Source organism: Hippoglossus hippoglossus, chromosome 19 (assembly GCF_009819705.1).
Source record: "Hippoglossus hippoglossus isolate fHipHip1 chromosome 19, fHipHip1.pri, whole genome shotgun sequence".
NCBI classification, from domain to species: Eukaryota; Metazoa; Chordata; class Actinopteri; order Pleuronectiformes; family Pleuronectidae; genus Hippoglossus; species Hippoglossus hippoglossus.
Window position 1 is genome coordinate 14,946,072 of NC_047169.1, and position 21,969 is coordinate 14,968,040.

At 40.6% G+C, this 21,969-nt stretch overlaps 1 protein-coding gene across 3 annotated transcripts in view; it reads right to left on the bottom strand.

The window, feature by feature from the left end:
* pemt (phosphatidylethanolamine N-methyltransferase) overlaps positions 1–21,969 on the bottom strand; it is a 57,302-nt gene that overhangs the window by 11,941 nt on the left and 23,392 nt on the right. For all 3 annotated transcript variants that reach the window (XM_034570787.1, XM_034570789.1, XM_034570788.1), the window contains 3 exons: positions 20,915–21,030; positions 11,417–11,562; positions 6,842–6,953 (listed from right to left, as the gene is read on the bottom strand). In XM_034570787.1, coding sequence (XP_034426678.1) covers positions 6,842–6,953; positions 11,417–11,562; positions 20,915–21,030 — 374 coding nt within the window. The remainder of the gene's footprint in view (positions 1–6,841; positions 6,954–11,416; positions 11,563–20,914; positions 21,031–21,969) is intronic.

The window sequence follows — 21,969 nt, forward strand, 5'->3', positions numbered from 1 at the left end:
GCGGTACATTTAGTAGAGCACGTCCCAATGACAAAGCCAAACTATTCTAAGTAGGTCATCCATTTCTATACTTTTTTTCCTGAGATCTAAAAAATCTTTCCATGTTACATAAAGTGATAAAAGCAAATCCTGGATTTGCCCTGTTGACTGAAGATTTAACTGATCAGATGTGAAGGAAAATAGAAATGTTCACAGGCCCAAATTGCGGCCTTATTATCGGAGCACATCGGATGCAGTATTCTAGCAGCAGTGTCAACAACTTTGGCTCTGACTGTTGTGAGGTGTCCGATAACATGCCCTTTGAGAACACATTTTCAAAATAAACTCTTAATCTCAACAAAAGTTGAAGTGGAAATATGCTGGTGTTACAGTATATGATTATATAGTTCTTTATTCAGTGACACAAAACAAAAACACAAAAGGCAACAGCTGCTCCACTGGTGTATCAAATATACCCATGAATATATGCTTTGTATGTGAAGCTTCCTTGAGATGTATTTCACAGTTTTAGTCCCTCTGGGGTTGTGCTGTCCACATATACGCAATATAGTATCAGCAGCAGCACGTACTGCAGAGCTGGGAATGGGGCTATGAGATTGTTTCGCCCACAGCAGAGAGTGACCTTTTCAAAGTCAGAGCGTCATTGTTCTCTCTCGCTCAAAGATACGGCTCCATCCCACAAGCTCAACACATGATAATGGATATAACTGAAGGGCATCATTCAACACATAGTTGCTGATACGAAAACTGAAGTGACTGAACTGGATGGGGGGGGGGGTCTTCCCCAAGTGTGAGAAAAGAGCAAACAGACAGGGACACATATTTGAAATAGCTAAATTGCTGTTTGAAGTTAATCCTTAAGATTGCACATGCAAAACACAAACACGTATTAGTACTACAATATAAAGTACTGAAAAAGTGTCAGGAACCTCATGAGTTCCAAAATTAATGTATCCCAATATTTTACTAGAATTGAAATAATGCAATTTTTTTTGCCTTCAGTTCATACATGACCACCAAAGATAGACCCTGACTGAGTTGGCCAATACAAATCAGCTGAGCCTTTCCCAGATTGATGTATATCTGTGTTTGTTTGCCGACCTAAACACTTTAAAAATAGATAGTGTCTCGTTTCTTTTCCTGTCTGGAACCTCTGAAGAGACATCAGAATTTATTATTTGATTTCTGACAAACTTTGATTTATTTTTTAAATGAGACTTGTTGTTGACTTGCTGTCTAAGCTTTTTATTTTGGATTTATATTGCCGTTTGCTGTAGGGCTGGACCCACATGCAGACACAGCAAGGGCACAAGACAAGGCAGGCTGTGCAGAGAAGAGTACAGTGGAAACCGGTTACAGTGATCACATTTGTCCAGGCCAAATTGAAGCAGTTGATTACTATGACCGAATTGTGAAGCTTCTGTATGATAGTCCCAGAACTTGAGGGATAGATAACGGTATTTTAGATATGCTTTAAGATAGGGGCTATCACATTGCTTGCGTATGCGCACACACACACACACACACACACACACACACACACACACACACACACACACACACACACACACACACACACACTTTCATCTCTCACAGTGAACAGACCAAGAGAAAAGCAGGGATAATGGAACACAGGTGAAACACATGTGAACAGGGTCACAAGGGCAGGAAAGGGGACTAAGAGAGGAAGTAAGGATTTCAAGGCCACAAATTTTCAATTGCTACACAGAAGCACTCAAGGCCCAATCGAAAAAACATTTGGTGTGTGCACAGACTGAAAAAACCCTGATGGCCTGAGTTTATAACCCCAGACCTTGTCAACTCCTGCACATGTATCTGCAGTGACCTGCTGCGTTTATTGAATTTTTTTTACAATCACATTTTTGCATTCTTCTTTCATAACCTGCTTAATTAACTAAACCATATGTAAGTCTACTGGTGCATGGAAGGTTTTTTGCAGTGAGTCATGTTTTTCTTTAAATGTGATATTCACTCCACTAAATCCGGTATAGCAACAGTCAGGAAATGTACTTTAGGTCTACTCCCGCTGCCCTTTCTTTTTTGGGGCAGTGCTCCATACAAAAATACATGATAAATAACCACAAAAAGGAATGGCATCAAGCAGCAATTTCAGCTCCCATCCTATTTATTTAGCAGCACGAGTGTGGCTCGTGTTCATGTAAGTGCATCTGCTAATGTGTGTCAGCTAATCTCGCGCTCAGGCCACAGAGAGAGGCGAGTAAGTGGCCTAATGTGTGGGAGAGATTGTCTGGCACAGAAAGGAGCTTGGAGGAGCGTGGCGGGTGTATGCTCTCGTTCTCCAGCTTTGAATTGTGAGGCGAATATGTTCTTTGTGTGTGGCTGAGGATGTGAACAAAGGGCTCTGAGTCCAAGTAAAGAATGAGCTCGAGAGTTTTAGGCCTTTTACATTACCAGTTAGCGAGTAGTGCACCGATTCTGACCCAGAATGAGAAGCAACGGCACCAAAACCTAAAATCACTAATCGTCTATGTGAGTGAAGTTAGAAAACTTGTTACTTGTGGTCCCCCTACCTGGTTTATGTGCAATGAGGATTTTATAGTCAATGTTTTTCATAAAATGAAACTGAATTTGCTTCATTACTTTTCAAGTGTGTGGTTTATAAATGAGTTTATATGATTTACTAAACTTGTGTAATATATTTCATACATTGCATGTCGGCTATTTCAGGCCTGTTAAGTACAATCTTCAGACACAACTATTCAAAGTAAAAGATCTGTTCAACAAAATGAACATTGTGCTTTTGCTGCGAAGACAACTTTCCAAAGAGAAAGTTATTCTGTAAATGTTGCTGCCATGATGGAGATCAGCACCGTCTGTGAATGTCTGTGTCAGTCTGTTGTAAAATTATCACAATGAACTTACAGGGCAGATATTTTTAGGCACAGGCTGCTGGTTGTCGACCGCTTCTGTTGCTTAGCCGAGGAAGAAAATATGTTTGGTCTGCGGACCGACTGCTATCACACTGCCCTGCCCCCACGGACTGCTCCAGAGTGACGATCACATGTTTATACAACATTTATTAATATTGAATATATCACGTGTCCAAATCACCCATAACTCAGCAATGCACTCCCTCGGGCAATGTACAATACTGTAAATGCTATGTGTGAAGTCCATTAGATGAACGATGCGCACGATACACATTTCACATGCAGACAGACAGATAGAAAGATGGGTGTTTATGGAATAAGTAGGCAGATAATTTGCCCCCCCCACTGTTAACGAATAAATCAATCAATCTTAATTTGTAGAGCACTTTTCATGTAATGTAAAGTGCTCTGCAAAAAGTGTTGCTAAACAACAAAGTGCTTTGTTGAGTAACAGCAATAAAGACAATACATCCCACCTCCACCCACCCCCATCCACAAGGTGCAGAGCAATACCAACTGGAACTGAGGACATAAATAATGTATTATTGGTGTCATGGGTGAGGATAATAACACACACAAAAAAAGGATCAACTCCAAGTCATCTGTTATCAGAGCAAACAGTTAAAAATGATCAAAGTTCAGACTGTTTAATTACACATTATCGTGCAGAGAGTGGCTGTTTTATAATGGATTGTCCAGTAATCTTTCTGAGAAAAATGTTTTGTGGGTTTTCGATCGACTGCTGAAGGAGATAACTGGCTCTTTAATTATCCCACTAATGTACCTGTCTGCTGTTTGGTGCTGGGCATGCTGGGTTCAGTGGGTTTATCAGGACTGTGATTACTCAAAACAGCTCCTTGTGGTTGAAAAAAGAAGATGAGCGGTGAAACTGAACCAGAACAGTAAAAGTTGTGGGCTGGAAAATAAAGTAGGAGTAGAAAGATGCTCAAACTCTTTATAGAGCTGAGTGAAACTGCACTCGATAATTCTCTGAGGATTCGTCGCTCACTTCACAAAAGAAGTCGAGAAGTCCAGGATCCAAAGATAATATGAAAAATATTGCTTGTGACTGCCAACTGATGAGAAGTCATAGAGAGAACTCCATGACATCCGAGCAAACACTTATTCAGTTGAGTCAAGAGCTCACAGAACGTGTAAGTAAGAGCAATTTGAGAATAAAAAATTCAAGCGAGGGTTTCATGAATGTGGAGCCACAGGTGGACTAATGCATCAATTGTGGCACTGTCCTGCAGTAAAAAGTGTCTGTGTTGATGGACGTGACAAAGGGTGCTTTCTCCCCCTTTTTCACTAGGCCCTGTCTCCCTATAATTAAACATTTGGTCATTTGATTATTATTAAAATTTGATTATATTAGATTATGTAGATAATCTGGTTTTGAGTTGTGTGTTGTATTTTTTTTTACAGCAGGTATGTGTTGACAGTGTATTTTGTTATGTCTGTGATGTTGCTCTGTCTGTTGTTTTTCCAGACATGTGCGTGTGGTCAGAGAGTGACAACAGGTTTGCATTATCAGGTCTCTGAGAAGGGAGGGGCTGGGCAGTCTCAAGGTGACAGAGAATGGGTGGAAGTGAGCTGCATTAGATTACATTTTAGTCGACCTATTGCATTGATCTGCTGTATTTGTGCAGACAGATTGAATTGTGAGGTCAGCAGCAGCCCAGAGTCCAAACTTGGTCTTGTCTTGAGTGTGGTTTCTCTTTGTCTTTCTGTTTAGCTCTCCTTATAGTTACCAGCACAGGTGGTAGGTTCCAAGCAGGTGAGGTTATAAAGCAAAATGCCAGTCAGTAGTGAGGGGGGGAGAGGAGTTGGCAGCTTGTGGTGAGGCTGCAGATTTTTCTAGTTTTGTGCTCTTTTTCTTTCTCTAGTAGGATTTAGTTTTTTTTTTGTTGCATTTCCCAGGGATCATTTTGTCTTTCTGTTGTAGAATCTTTTTGTTAATAAAATGGAAATTGTCAGCACTCCTGCTCCTCCACCCCTATCTGGGGGTTAAATATCCCAATGTGCCACATAGTGTGTCTACTGGGCAGTAACGCAGTGGGTATTCATTTCTTAACAATACAACAGCTGATTGAACTAAAACGTCTCTCTGTGAAAAAGACAATACTTATTAATTGAAAGGTACCCAGCTGCTTTAGTCTGGAGAATGGCTTGAGGAAAACCTGGACTTGGCTTCAATGGAGCAACCTTCCAAATGCTGGACAATGGACTTGAAGGCGCTTGAACTTTAATAAGATAATTGCTGGACCCATTCCATCTCATTTAGTCCCACATTCTGGAGGTTGTTTCATTCAGCCCTGCTCATTTTAGCTAAGTTCAAACCGAGTGACTCAGCTCTGAGCTTTTTGCCGGTCAATTGAACCCCCGCCACAGGTGGCTGGTGCAGAGACAGCCGGGATTAAACCATGTCTGAGGAGGGTGGTGGTCTTTTTTCGAATCGCCAGCACAGGTGGCTGTCTGTCACTTGCAAGTGGTTGCTGTTGGTGGGGGGGCCGGCTACCTTTGATAAGAGAATGCTTAACTTTTTCAAATAAATGTGGAGAGGTCCAGGACTGTTTAAAACACATTATGAGCCATGTTCAACCTGTAAATGGAAAATTTAAATTATTTTTTGTGAGAAATGTGATCTTAAAACCAATATCATCATAGATCAGTTCTATCATTTATTTACATTAAAAAAAAAACAAGTGTGCAATATCACTTCATATTCAAAACTGACATGTAACAGAAATGTGTTTGTTGAAACTTTATGGATTTTCTGTTAAAAATGTTCGTGGCACCTAGGTCTGCTCTGCCGTGGGTTGATTTAGGGATAATAGTGCTGGACTTCAGGCCAGGGACCTTTCCCTAATCACACCCCCCACTTACTATAAAAGATCCCCATTTCAGATTTTTATTTTGTCTTTTTTGTCTCTGTCATGTCTGGAAAAAAATGCTGGAAATTATTTTAAAATGACTTCAAGCCTATTTGAGTTAGACATACTGCATTAATTTTAAAGCAACACAATTTGGTTGAAATCTGCCTTGTCTCTCACACACACACACACTCATCAGAAAATCGGCCTCGGTTCACAGTGGTTACACCACGAGCCTATTTTCAAAGAGTTTGTTTTTAAGACGGGCAACAGAGAGGCACATGGGGATGAAGAAAGGAAAACAATGATGCTGAGGATCCTTCGATATCTCAAATGACTGATCAGCACAGAGGGAGACAAACATGGAGGAAACTGGAGGGACTCAGAAAAGTGAGAGATGCAGACGACCAGGGTTGACATACGGGAGATGCACTGCTGAGAGTGAATTAAAGTCAACGCAGAAAGAAAATGGGTCAAAATTTGTCACAACAAAAAGGACGAGAGAAAGTATATTCAGGAAAGGAGTCTACGTAGCTCTTAGCGAGGAAGAATACAGGCTAATAGCTTTATTGGCGGCTGGGCTCGCCTACCCTGGAGTGTTCGCCTGGCAACAACGCACACTGGGCACAGTGAGGTGGTCATTGTTGTCATAGAGACGAGGCACATTTAAAAGTTTTAACCTCCCTACCTTTTTCAAGAGGGCGAAATGTTTTGCTACTTGGAAACGGCATTTTCCATTTGCAGTTTGCTGCTTATTATCTATGCCTTCACTTTATTATGAGCGCTGCTTTTAGGGCATCAGCACTTTACCAGCTAGGCAGCAGGTCATTTGTCGTTCATTTTGTTTACCCTTTGTGTTAACCACTCCTCAAGAAGTGGTTAATGACGAACCTGGGAAAAGGACCCTGTTGTTATCATTTGTTAGAGCCAATCTCAGCTGCAGACGTCTGCAGAGACATCAAATTCATTGCACACACAGATACACTTGTGACAGTGACCTCTTCTTCCCTCTGGACACACACAGACACACGCATGCACATGCACACACACACTTACACGAGTGCCAGGCCAAGGTAGTTGGCTGTGCTGCCCCAGTACATCGGGTTTTCTATTACGTTAAAGGGAAATCCTGTCACCTTCTCTTCCATCAGGATGCCAAAATAATCACCTGAAAAATACAGAACATACACACGCATCACGTTAAGGCTGCTACATGTTCAGAGGAGAAAATTTGGGTTCAAAGCACACAGCGTCTCATAACTACAACCTGACAATTTTACTCTTGGTTTCCTCATTCTGACACCTTTGCAGTGTCTCTGAAGATGAAATGGTAACAAGTCTGTCTCCAGGCTCCAGCTCTGAGGTGGACAGGGATTCAGTGCTGAACTCGGTGGACTGTTTCACACAGTCACCATGGTTGCAACTTGTTTATCTGCTGTGATGTGTTGTTTTAAACTCAGACAGGACAGAGTTCTGTCTGCTTGTCATTCTCCAATCATTTTTGCCACATTGCTGACATGTAGCAGCAGACTGAGTGTGTGCTGCGAAGGGAACATGACTTTGGCAGCACACAGCCTTGTTAATTCTGCACGGCCGGGCTGCTCCACTGGCATTGGGCTGCTATTGATGTCAACAATATGACCGCATGGAGATAACCTCATGTGAGAGTTTGAATATTGCAGCAAGAAATGAGCAAGAAAATATTAATTTGATGAAGTATAGGTATAGACCTAGTGATATTATGTATATTTTCCAAATTCTTTAATAAGACAATATATTTGTTCACTCAGTGCCTCACGTTTAAGCTCCTGGATGGACGCTTCACGGCTGCAGTTGCTCAACATGCTCAACGAGCAAGTGTTGCTCGGAGACCCACTGTCAACTTCTGTGGTGCCTTATCTGTCCGTGACAGCACTCGGTTGCGTTCTCCTGATGCCCTCATTGAATCATGCTTTTCCAGTTACAGCTTTAACTGGAAAAACAGTCCAGTTACAGCTCCTAATACAATGAGGGCAGAAGGAAAACACAACTAAGTGCCATCACTGAGCCTCACAAGCTGAACTGATAGAGATTTAAGCTAGATGTCCCTTCACAACATTTAATATTTGTGCTGACCTCCTGTTTAGTTTGTTCTTAACGTTAGCCAGCTGGCATCCAAATTGTTAGCCAAGCAACTGTGTACACTAACATTAGCATCATCTCCCCACCAAATGTTGCTTTTAATTCAAGTTATTTCAACACTTGCTGATATTAATTTTCAAACTCCCCCAGAGTACTGTTTTATTAAAGTGTGTGTGTGTGTGTGTGTGTGTGTGTGTGTGTGTGTGTGTGTGTGTACTTGTCCAGTGAGGCTCTTTAGCCCATAGCAATGTTGGAGGCAGTGGAACTAGGACACTGCTTCCTGTAACCTGAGCAGTTCCTATTGCTTGCTATGTAATAAGTTCCACAGGTATTGTCCTCACACACACAAATATACGCAATCTGACCCATTTTACTTGTCAGAGGACCTGAACATTCAAATGCTTTCTGTATGCCCCCGTCGTCCGCCCACACACACATACATTTGCATGCACACACAGTTTTCCAGTGGGTAAAACCAACCTGCTGAATTACATGTGGTGCTCCAAGCTGTTATTGCCCAGGTTGTATACACAATTTAATTATGTATGCTCATTTAAAAACACAGGTAGGATTGGATAAAAAGAGATTATATAAACAAATGTGTTTTGGTTTTGAATAGAAGACCAGCTTTAACTACAGAACAATATGCTAACCTCTTTTTTAACCTCAAAGTGACTACCGGTTACCCATTCAGATTTGAGAGCCAAGCATAACAATTTTTTCTAAGTTCCTGCATCACTGTTGTTTCATTGTGGTTGTGAAACCTGGATTTGCTGCAGGGTGATGACTGCACTGTGTCTGTCCTAGAGGTTAGAGAAGCCAGTCTGTGATCGGGGTATGGATCAAATGGCCAGCTGGTCCGCACATTAAGACGATGGGTAATTTAATTGTGTTTGGACCTCGGTTTCTGCCCCCGTCCCATCATTTTGAATCATCAGGTCACGGTGACTCAAGGGGATTAATATAGAACAAATGAGACACATCAAATTACAACCCACACCCACAGGCTATATCCTCCAAGAAGTGAGGGTGTGTATTTTTGTGGGGGCTAATGGACACAAAGTTCTTGTGGATTGTGTTGTGTTAATCCTTGTAAATAACATGCATGGGTGCACACAGCACCTAATCTCAAAGTTCATTCCTACATCATCGTATTGAAAATAGCCAATAAGAAATAAAAAGGTCATACAGTATCACTGGTAGGTAGCTGTAGTATGGCAGAGGAATAAGGTGAGGGATCTCTACCCACATTTACCATTTTCTTAAATCAATCACTGACCTTTTTGTTGAGATATCTCTACTGTTTTCACCCCTGTTGCACTGAGGAGTGTGATGGGTGAATTCTGTTTAAAAATATGTTCACATGCTTAATTTGTTTTCTGAAGAGATTCTAGATGTCTCTGATATATATAACGTGGCAACAAATTTATTCAACCAGGACTATGCCATCAACAATGCCTTGAAAGTTCAGCCGAACTCGGATGAAATTGCAATAGCCACTGAGCTAGCATTTAGAAAAATCCATCTCCGTGATAGTTTATATCACGTGATATGGTTGAAACTTCTAGAAAAAGATAGTAGGTAGACATTAGATAGGAATAAAAAAAAATAGTAGCTTAAAAATGTAAAGCTTGTCCTATCGATAAAGACAGAGCAGGGGTGGGTGACATCCGGCCTGGAGACATTCGTGTCAAATCATCAGGGGTGAAAACAGCATGCACATAATGCTGTGTCTTGTATGCATGAAGCCACTGGCCACATTTGGTGAGGGGCTTTAGGAGAGATTATAGGGCATGAAACATAAACAAGAGGAACTGTTTGCTCCTTTGTTCATGTGGAACCAGCTGATGTGCCTGACAGCCTAAACCACGAAATCATGCTCCAAGCGCTACAAACTGTGCTGCTTTCATACATGCACCTAACCTCGGACATTCTCTTGAAATGATCCGATGGGGCTGCATGTGAGAATAAAAATGTCCGAGTCTTTTACCCTGCACATTCTCTGGAGTTTTTCCTGCCAGCCACCATTGTCCGGAGAATGTCCAGGTTAGCTTGTGTAAGAATACAGCAGGAAAATGTCCCAAGATTTCCCTGTGAGTGAGTGAGTGAGTGGGCGTGTTGATCATGTTTCTAACACGCGATGAATGCCAATATTGACAAATACATATTGCATGTGTTTGATGATTTAGTATGGTCCTTAAAGGAGGTTGCACAGGACCTTAGCTAACATAAAAATCTATAGAAGGTTTTAGGGCACGAATGAATGAGGCTGTCAAGATCTTGTTCGCAATCAATGGACTGCCAGCTTACCTGGTAGGAGACTTAAGGTTGCATCAATACTGCTAAAGTTACACTTTACATCGGTGTCACTCACAGACAAAGAGTGTTATCTGTAATGTGTTATTTTTCCCCCTCAAACTAAATTAAAACTTATAATAATTATTAGATTTAGTTGCTTAACTAAAAAAAAATTCTGAAACAAACAAAACTGTATGCATTACCGTTGCAATTTATACAGCTTGTTCTCAAATCCTCACACCACCATTTACAGCATACTGTCTTGTTTCTGCCCCCCCATCTTTGTTAACATGTCCCAAGGAAACCTGCCTATTATCTGAAACTGGCAGGGTCTGGTTTCTCGTGCTTCTCATTAGTCAAACTATTGTCCTTGACGAGGAACTTTGCTCACGTTTTGTGCTCTATGGACTTTGGCGAATGAACCATGCCACCTGTCCCTTGTGGATGGTTAACCAGATCTGCATATAAAGTAGACTGTTGTTCATAGACGGACGCATCACCTCCTGCCAACTCCTGTCACCTTCTGCTGCTCCGGCTGCTTCCCTTCTGTCATCACATTTGGTGATTAGAGACAGAGATATGGACTGAGGACATTTCGGTCTAGTGATGAACAACGATGGTGCAGGAGCTGAGAGATTAAGTCTGGATCATGGAGATGACTCACTGATGTGATTTACCTAGAATTTAGATACCAGTGCTTGCCAATTTGTCAAAGTCGCGTCTCATTTGGATCAATGCCTTCAATAACAGAATAACAACAATAAAAGAAACATGTTTGTCTCAGAGGCAGATGCTAAGATATTTGCCAATGCAGTTTGTGAAGTGTTGAGCGAATAAAGCATGATTGTACAAATGGGAACAAATGTGTCTTTCCTTATCTAAGTGCCCCTATGTGTCCCTGTTAGGATACGACACATGGGTGCATGTCTTGTCCTGTTTCCCAAGTCGAATATGATCCCAAAACTTGTTTCTACACTGGTGATTACAGGCTGCGACCTGTGGCTATCGTCTAGTACCATCTAGTAATGACTACCATGTACTCATGTAATGATGAAATAATGACCGCAGAGTACTGTGTAATTGTTGTGTAAGGTCGATTTTCATCAGAAATGGGGATGAAAACCACTCGAATGATCCCACACTGCTTTGACGAAATCAAGTTAGGTTTTCTGTTTCATGTTGTGAGTTTAGAGCCTGTTCTCAGATACCCACCTAGGAATGTTCCAGTGAATCCCAGAGCAAGGAAGCTGCTGACAACCAGTAAGGTGCCCAGCCCCATGAGAGCTCCCCCGGTGTAGAAGACCTCGGATCTGTCCATCACATCCCACCTGGCCTGGGACTTCATCGCTACAGTCATACTACAAAAAATAACAACAAAACAACAGAAAAAAAATGTATTTAACCAACATGTAACCTCAACACAGTCTTTGCTTTCGATTAAATCTGTAAGGGCAAGCACTAATCCTCCACACAACAGGGACTGAGAGGAAAAGAGAAACAATGGAAAGAGAATAAGGTTATTCAAGGCGAGAAAAAAGGTGACCTCATAGAGTTCATGGTCGCACTATTTCTACACTACAGATTAAGTTCTCATGAATTAAATCTGCTGAGTGTAAAGTTGTGAAATGGCAAAAAAGTTGCAAACTGCAGAGGGCTTCTTGATTTGGGTATTTGAAAAACTCCACTCAAGAACAGTCCATTTGTTAGCGAGTATAATATATATATATATATATAAGTGAAAAAAAGAGAAATCTGTAGTTAGTATAAGTGTGCATGTCTAACAAGCATTGTCCAACCGAAAGAAATCTCTATTCAGTTGTTTAAGTACATATTTTTATTTTATTTTTTTCTGCTCTTTGTTTTATATAAAGATGACTTTCAGTTACCACTGAATTTTGTTTTGCAGGTATGAATATAGTCTTTGTAAAATTGGAAACACTTTGATTACAGGAGTGGCATAAAATCACAAGTTGTTGCATGCTGTTGAAAGACAAAAAACCCTCTGTAGAGCTGGTTCTGGCCAGCTGTCAAATCCAACAAGTTCACCAAAGTAAACCACAAAGTATGTGGTTTTTCTAATGCCCTCTAAAACAACACCGGAGCAATTTCTGATCGTACGTGCCTATCAGCACGATGACATCATCTGTCTGTGTCTTCGAAAACCATTACAAATCACTGTTATGCCAATGAATCGCTTTCATTGTGTGATTCTTTTATGGTTAAGATTTGGGTAGAAAATTGATTTAGTAAGATTTAGGGAAAGAACGTGGCTTGAGTCAAAATGAAGTAAAAGTCAGATGTTTTGTTAACCCAACCTCCTCCCCATGCCGAATTTGTTGCTCTGTAATATCTGATAACCTCCTCCACTCTCCTCATCGTCACTATAGTCTGAGACTGCTGTTCAGGGTTAGTTTGTAAAAATAAAAAAAGCTGCTACCTACTGCGGCAGAAGTAACCAACATTTTTTTAATTTCCAGGTGCAAAACCAAAGCAAAATTTGAGGAATGTGAAAAACACAATTTGTGATAACAGGACACATGTTTGTGAGGAGGTTTGAGGGAGGATGTCTGACTTGCATGGCTGAAAGAATACAGTTTGGTGGCTCAGAGTCAGGTGATCCACTAATCGGGAAACCCCAGCTTCTCCAGTCCGAATGTTGAAATGTTCTTGGTAAGATAGTGAACCCCAAATTACACCATTAGTGGGTGAGTGTATGTTTGTGTGTGTGATCAAGCACCTTCTGTACAGCACAAGTGTGACCTGTAGTGTAAAGAGTGTTTGATAAGACAAGAGAAGCGCTGTATGAATGCATAATGAAAGTTATTTCCCAGGTCAATCTGACCTCTGGATAGGAAGCACGTACTCCCTTGGCTAGTTACAGTTTTTGTCTATTTATCAGTTATACATAGTTCATAGTGGAACACAGTGGCCTCAATATTTGAGTTGGCTGTTTGGCTAAACTGATTAACAGGGTGTGTCACGTCTTGAGAAGAGAACCTGCTTCAGAGAGTAGGTAACCTGAGACTGGGGCAATGATCCCTCGAAAGTTCCCTTCATATGATTACAAGTTTGTGTTTGCTCACCACTTGGTTACACGCGAAGGCAAAGGGTATAAATCCTTTTTGGATTTTTGTTGGACACTTTTGATATTGGACATTTTTCTTGTGTTTGGAATTGGTTTGAGTCGGTTGGTCATTCTGAGAACTGTTTCCTGTTTTATTTTGAAGCTTTGCTCATTGTGGGACTTCAGCTTTGTATCCTGTCTTTGTCCTGTTTCCCGCCTGTGTGATCGTCTGCACCTGTTCCTACTGTGTTTCACCTGTGTTCAATTATCTCTGCATCCCTTGAGTCTATAAGTCTCAGTGCTTCCCTTTGTTCTTGTCAGTTCGTCTTGTTTCCCTGTTTCATCTTGTTCACCTTGTTTCACTAGTTGTGTATTTCAGCTCTTTTGGTTCTCCTAGTGTTTCTCTAAGTTTAGATTTGTTGGACCTTTTGTTGAAGAGCCACGGCCTGAATAAAGAGTTTTGTTTTTTCACCTGAACCCGTCTCCTGCATTTGGGAACCTGCTCACCTCACTGGGACATGAAAACCACTAAAAGGCTGCAAGCACGTAGCTTGTGACTACAGCACAGTAGATTGATTGTTACACTGCTCCTTTTATACATATTGTTGACAACAGGCAGCGCAGCCCCAAGGCCAACAACAAACTCGTCCTTTCAAGAAAATACAGCTGCTCTACTTCTTACATCACCGTAACACCACCACCCATAGGGGGCATAGGGGGCATTCTATGTCTCTGCAGGTTTTAAATTAATACATCCACTGGGTCTGGGATTCTTATGTGAGCAAACATTATATTGCTTTAGTGAGACAAAACCATTTCATATAGATGCACATGAGATACAGTGATTGAAAAATGCTCAAAGGGATAGTTCACCGAAACATTATAGAAAATTCACTCATCTACTCACCACTATGCCGATGGAGGGGTGGGTGAAGTGTTGGAGTCCACAAAACAGTGTGTGAGGTTTTCTGGTGTGTGCGTGCGAACATGAGCATGGCTCAGAGGAGGATATCAGAAGACATTTAGACTTAAAATACGGTGTAAATGACACAGTACTTCAATTGCATCGGATTTGGCTGTAACACTGTCTCACACTGTCAATCCAAAAGTATCTTGTGGACTCAAACACTTCACCCACCCCTCAATCAGCATAGGGGTGATGAGATAATGAGTGAATTCCCTTTAATGTTTGTAAAAGCTTTCAAAGGTTCAAACTTTAAAACTATTTTATTATGGGTATATACATGTACATTTTAGTATCCCATTAAGAACTTCTGTCTTTATCAACTGGATTTGCATGTTACGGGTGCAGAATATGTGTTAATCCCATAAGGCACTTACATTTGAAGCAGTAGCTTGCCAAATTTAATCTTTGCAACGTTTGCTGATAATCATTTCTAACTTTCCCATCCCTGAAATTCAAATAGGTTCTTTTGACATTGTGGCAAAGTCCCTATGCTACCCAGGGTCTCCCAACACAGCCAGACATCAGCCCCTCACTGCTAAACATCCTTTATTTTTATAAATCGAAACTACAAACCTAAATACAATTCATTTCACATAAATTACCCAGCACATAACCTTTTCAGGTGATAGCTCAGCTCTGTCTGTGTCTTTAAGTCCATGACAGTGACTCCTCTTTGTGTGTGTCAGTCTCCTTTGTGGCAGCTCTTTGCCACCTTTTAAACTGGGGAGTAATCAGCTAACATCTATATTGTACTATATAATAACACTATTAATAATGTGCATTGCCTGTTTGGGTGCTTTACACTCCTTATTTATCATTTAATGATTTAGTTTAGGTAAGGCTGTCATGCCCCACAACCTCAGAACATCTGCAGAGTTCAAAAGTTAAGTCTGGGTTGTGTTGAAAGGATTTCTAATGGTGCAAATTATAATGAAACACACACACACACACAGGCGCTGGGGCAGATGTAACATTGTGTGTTTGTGTGTGGGCATTAACCCACTTGTGGGCTGACATCTGAATGCAGTGTACTTCCGGAAGAGGAAAATTGCTCCCAAATCAAAACCAGGTTTGGGGTTAATTAGAGAAAACTGGGTTACGAGGTCTGTGTTGTGAGTCCTATGCCGTTCTTCCTTTGTCAACGTGTGTTGTGTTGAAGTGGGTTGCTCCACCACGTCAGACAAAAAGAGCAACACAAAGAGCGACCACTGATCTGTTTGTTGGTTGTGGTTGGGCATACTGCTGGGATTTGGATTGGAAAAGAGATGGGGTCTTGTGCACGGAGTTATGGGCAGGTGGTCAGTGAATGAGCCACTGACCGCTGGATGTACCGTAACAACTGATGCTGAGTCACCTTTGATTTAGCATCTACAAATACAAGAAGTTTTTTCAGAAACTTGGTCAGATCCTATTCGTCAGTTTAAATCTACACCTAATTTACAAATGACAAGTTGTTTTTTTCATTCTATTGTGCTAGAAAAAAGATGTCTCATATCCGACTGAGGTGTCTTAGGTAAATGCAAGAGTGATGGCGGTATGAGATCGTTGAGGACCAACACCAATCAAAGCCATACATTGACTGTCTTTATAACCTTTTCAAATGTGACATGGAAATTCTAATGTTAGAGAGAGAGCTGGATGATGAGGAAGTAATTGAAGGTCAGGTACGCAAGGTGTAGCGTGGGAGTTGAACAAAGACACTTTACCAGTGAGTCGCTTTGCAGCCGACCTTAGCTGGAGCTAGGGTGACTTTTTCACATTATGGTCTTTCTGTGTCTTTATTACCACTCAAAGGGCTTTCCAGTAAAGTTTATTGCCATTCACCCATTCTCACACACATTCCTACAGTGTATCTATGGGCTACACTTTTTTATTAGGGGCAATTTGGGGTTCATTGTCTTGCCCAAGGACACTTTGGAATGCAGATGGGGAAGACTGGGATCGAACCGCTGACTTTACCGAAATGATGGCGTTTAATCTGCAGATCAGGCCAAGAGATTAAAATCTAATGAGCACTAAGAGTATATTATAAGATTTAAATTCTTGGTATACACTTGTTCAAGCCTATTATTCAATTTGACACATTTTTTGAAATTTTGACCGATAGATCAATAATGTTATAACTACATCACTTTACATATTTTATATGACTTTTTCACTTTTAAATTCCCTCATTCTGTCCCCACATGTCGTCAAAGTGGCTGGCATCTAACCAAATGCCTTCATGACATTAATTGTAAAACTTAAGAAACCCAACTGTTAATGCACTGGCTAATTATGACTAATTATAGGCTGTCATCCAATCTTCTATTCCTTAATTAGTAAAATAGTTGGAAAGACCAAATAAACTCATGTAATCAAGAAACGTATACCCTGGGGGAATTTCAGTCAGTCTTCATTACTGTAATATACTTTTTACTGTTCCCCTGTAACAGACTTCTGCTAATTTAAAACTATTATCATTTTATAGAAATTTTGGACAAATTAAGTTTAAATTAACACAACCAACTGTTAACTGAATGCAATTCAATAATGTTTTTGAATAACCAAACCATTTTATACATGATTGTTCTATTTTAGGCATCAAACCAATTAATTCAAGAACAAATACATTTCTCTGCTCTCTGACTCATCTGCCCTGAGTTCAGTGCTGTTTAAAATACTACACACACACACACACACACACACACACACACACACACACAAAGCATGGAGGGTATGAACTTCTAGAAATGCACACATATAGATTATTGAATTAATTTAAACTTTTTTATTAATTTCCCAAGAAAGCACAACTGTCCCTTCTGAATATTCGACATGACTTGATATGGCTGGGATCAGCTCTGGATTTAATTATGTGTGTATGACTTACATATATCCATGTGTGAGTGTGAGTCTTTTCCAAACTTCTCTGATTAGGCATGACTAAATGTAGTTGCTCTAGTTGTGTTTCAGTCCGTAGGTCGGTGCACCATGTTAGTAGATGTTGTAATATCTCAACAGCTGTGTGATGGATTGGCATTTTGTATTCACTTTCCCCAAAGGATGACTCTTACAGATGTTGCTGATGTCTGGACCTTTCCACTAGCTATACTAGCAGGTCAATGTTTTTTTTACCTATAGCCACTGAAATACAAATTTCAATATTTCACAGATGATGTATTCCTATGACTATGATCATGACCTGACTTCCTCTCAAGTGCTATCATGAGGTTGACACCACAACAGCATCACAAATTAAGAATGAAAACATTGGTGATCCTGTGACTTTTAATCTGGGGCAATCATCAGGGCAAATTTTATATTTATCTTACATTTTGGTCTTTGTCGTCACTGCAACACAAAAGACATTCTCATCAGCAGTGACTGCAGTTAATATGTGAATAAATGAGTTAATGCATTGTGTTGTTTTCAATAACTATTTCTAAATGACACACGACTGCAGTGTAGACTAAAAAAAGAATGAAGGAAATTACTAAGAAACATTACTCATGTTTCTCAATATGGGTTTCGGTACAACAAATTCTTTATTTTAAGCTGTTAACATTCCCTGAGGATAAACAAAGAGAATGGATGCGTAACAATTTGGTATCTAATACTTCTTAATGTGTAAATCCCAATCCTCGCAACTCATTAAACTGGGTGCTAAAGCAAGGGCGCGATTAATTAGAAATGGACTTGGGGTTTAATATTAAAACGTAATCAGAAGACGTTATCACTACAGTGTGCTGAGCTGATAAAAATAGCAACTCTGTGTCTTCTGCATGTCTCTCACACAGCCTATAAATATATCGTGGAGCTATAAAAAGACAGGGCTGTCAGCTAATTGGCCCGGCAGGGAATCAGTCAGTGTACAAGTCAATTAGATAGCTGTACGGAAAGTGGTCTGCTGGTCAATGAGGTGGCTTGTCTGTCAGTTTATGTTATCTTTCCAGAGGAGTGTATTACTGAACTCTGTTGAGCAGAAAAGATATGACTTGTTGCTACGAACGAACGTGTATATACTTGATGAATAAAACAAGACAGAAGATAGTTGCTATTTATTTATTAATCATTTAAACTCCACAAAATGTTTATTAGCACCATAATCTTTGTCTTTTGCTTTATATTAGCTTTTTTTAAATGAATTTTAAACTCAGTGTTGTAGATGTATTTTATGCAAACGCCCCTAATCCGTATTTTATAATAACTAACTTTATTTTTAAAGCAAAGTTTTCCTTTATACATAAAAGTTCTTTGAAACGATTCCACTCACACACCTGGAAGTTTCGTGACCACTGGAGCCACAGAACTGCACCTGAATTAGTGTGATGGACAGAATTAATTTGAATGCATTCTTTTACTTTTATGTGTGGTAAAGGTGCATTCTAGCGCTGGTCACCTCTTTATTCAGGGATAATAAATATTGAACGTGTCATATCTCCAAATTGCACCAGATTCAACACAGCACTTCTTTGGGCCTTCAGAATACATATGCTACGTGTGACGCCGATGAGCTGAACGGTTTCTCGAGATATGCGAGCCACATACAGGCAGACAGAGATTTCTGGAATTAGTAGAGAGATGTTGCGAAGAGAACGGAAAATACCATGTGAGTGTAGCAATGGATTTGAGTATTTCTCACAAAAATGTACTAAATGTGCTCTCATGAGGTCTAATATAACTAATAAACAATAAATGCTTTCCCTTCGTCATAAAACATCTTGAGTCTGACAACAACTCACAGTTTAATACCTCAGTGCATTGTTTGTTAACTTTTTCCACAGCAAAGAGAAAACTAAAATGTGGGCATCCTTGCCAAGGTTTACAAAAACCAATGCACACGCACCGGAGCACTTCTCCTGCCACTGACGTCTCTGTTTGCTGAGACAAACGCAGAAGAGGCTGTAAAAGATTCAAAAGTAGTTTCACTGACTTCAGTAACCTTCAGGGTCCGAGCTGTGATGCTCTGTGTCGTGCCGCCCTTTGCTACCATCCCAATTGGTTTTGAAGGGAAACTTTACAGCGTGCCATGGTGTTATCCTGGATTACCCAGTGTACAGTGACGCAGCAGGAAGAAAAAAAAGGTACTCCTGGATGCTAAATTTACACCAAATATATCAATAGCCCTTTTTCATGGCCGACATTTCGACATGTCAAAGTAAAAGGTTGGAAAAAGAGGTTGGAAAAAAAATCTAATGGATGACTGCTGAATACCATTTAGATGTTTCAGTGTCCAGGTGCTGTGCATACTGGCTCTTTTTCCTGCCGTCAGAGACACATGAACTGAAGAGAGTCACACCTGTGCTTTCCCTTCTATGACATGTCAAAATATCGACTGTGAAAAAGGCCCATAGGAGCTTTTCGTCAGGCCCTCCTTACTGTCTTTCAAGGTCCTGATCCCCAGTTTGTTTCGGGCCCTGACCAGTATATGTTTCCGAGCTGATGTTGTTTTCTGAGCTGGTCAAAAGCTTCCTTGAAACGCACTACATTATACAATGGGATGTGCGATTTAGCCCACACAGTTTTGTGTAAAAATGCTGGAGCTCTACTTTGATAAAGGAAGTGAAGTATGTGTTCACAAAAGAAATACATTTTCCAAGCAGTTATTGGAATTTCATTACAGCACAATAATTCAACTAAAAGCCTTTATAATACTATGTTATTACTTTTGTTTGCGTGAATTCAGTTTGACAGTAGAGCCATTATTCCCCCACTATTCTGTTCCTAACACATCTGAGTGAATGAATTGTTCTACTGCTATTTATAGTTCCTCATGTTGCTCTGAATTTATTGCTAAACATTCTCCTCAGAAGCACAAGAAGAAAACTGGCAAGACAATTTATCATCTTGGAAATATCTTGCTCCAAAAGCATTGTTGCCCGGCAACAAGCATCACAGACATCCTTTGAGAGAGGAAGGAAGAAAAAAGTCTTCACATACTGGCATACTGTATGTGTGTGGTGTTTATAGTGGGGTGCTTTGTCACTATTTTGATCCACAGTGGAATGTTTGTACTTCCACGGGCTGCTGATGGCAGGCATGGGGGTGTCACAGACACGTACAGAACTGTCGGTACATAACCATCGCAGGGAGAGAGAAGAACCAAGGACACCGAGCCGAGGCGGAGGAAAGAAAACAGGAAGATGTATACAGAGGATGGCAACAGGACAAAAGGGCAAAAGAGTGCGTCGTGTACAGTAGAACCTTGAGATTAAAGGTCTTTATTGTCATACTCAGGTACAATGACTAGAGGTTTAACTAGGTTACTCAGCTGGGTTTGGCTCTTTCGTATCTACAAGAAACTGGAAAATAAGTTAGGTTTAAGTCTGGATAGTAGCTGCTGCCCTGCATTTTTACATTTTGAAGAGGTGGGTTGGGGTGGGGAGGAAATGTGCTGAATTGCTGTACAGCTCCAAACAGGGGGAGGATGCTGTTCTACCGAAGAAAGCTTTCACAATTTGCGTAAAGAAATTAATGAATCTTATTAAGGTAAGAAAACACAAAAATTACAGACAGTACTGCAAGACAAGAGATACAGGAAGGAACAGTGTAGGTTGGAAATCTGCTGAGGTTTGTTCTAAGCATAGCATCGGCCCTGGTGACTGCTCAAATAATAGTTGAATAAATATTGGATAAAATCAAGCTGATTTGTTTTGAAAGGCAGAAGAAAGAATAAGAAGAGAGATGTGTGCTTCACCTGTGGCTACGGTAGACGTTGAGCAAAATGATGACGAAGCCCAGGCAGTAACAGCCCAGGTGAGGGCTGCCAAAGAGCCTGGAGAGTCTCCGTGTACGATGTTCCCATCTCGCCACCTGCAGAATGACAGAACCAGGGGCAGAAGACATGAGACAGTGGAGTTTTCCTAAAAATCCTATCAAGAACAGGAAAGGCAGGAAGTCAGTCTCTGCAATATGCCAAGGGGGGGCGTGCAAATTATTTTTATTTCTGGTTGGGTTGTCTACCAACTTCTGAGGGAAACTTCTCGCTCTTTCCAGAAATCCCTCTCACCAACAACACTTTCCAGCTCCTCTTGGGATCCTGAGGCGTTCCCAGGCCAAATGGTTTTATGATTCTACCAGGGTCTACTCTCAGTTGGGCATGCCAAGAATACTTCCAATAGAAGTAGGAGGGCTCTTAGGTGGTTGCACATTATTCAAATGTTCTCACAATGGCTGTGTAGTATGTCATTTAAAGAATGTATTTCCATTTCTTTCTTACCATTTGAAATGTCAAACGATGTATTCCAACATTTCGTGACTCCGCAGTAATGGCTTTCACGTTATTAAAGCACTCTTTCTGCCTGTCACTGAAGAGTGTAATCACCACCACCGTCCTTCGCTTTAGCTGCTAGGGAAAAGTTAGTATTTCACATAATGGTCGTTATATTCATGTCTCAAGTGCATCACTGCCATTATCAGAGTAGGGGCAGAGAAACGGACAGAATGAGGTGCTTCCTCGCTGAAATACCTGATCCCAAAAGAGCTAGAGGCCATACAGCTCAGAATCCATTCACGAGTTAACTGATTGACAAGTGCATTGTTTTTCCACCTCCAAGTATTTCCACCTCCAATCATACAGAACAACAGAAAAAGCGCAACTGGAACAACAAGCTCAAACAGTTTCCTTTGCCTTCCATGATTTGAGCATGGAGTCTGACATTCTCTCAGAATGTTGGATTGAATGGTGTCTGTACTTTAGCTTGTTGATGTTAACATGTTTATTTTAACTCTTACTTAATAAATTTGCCCTAG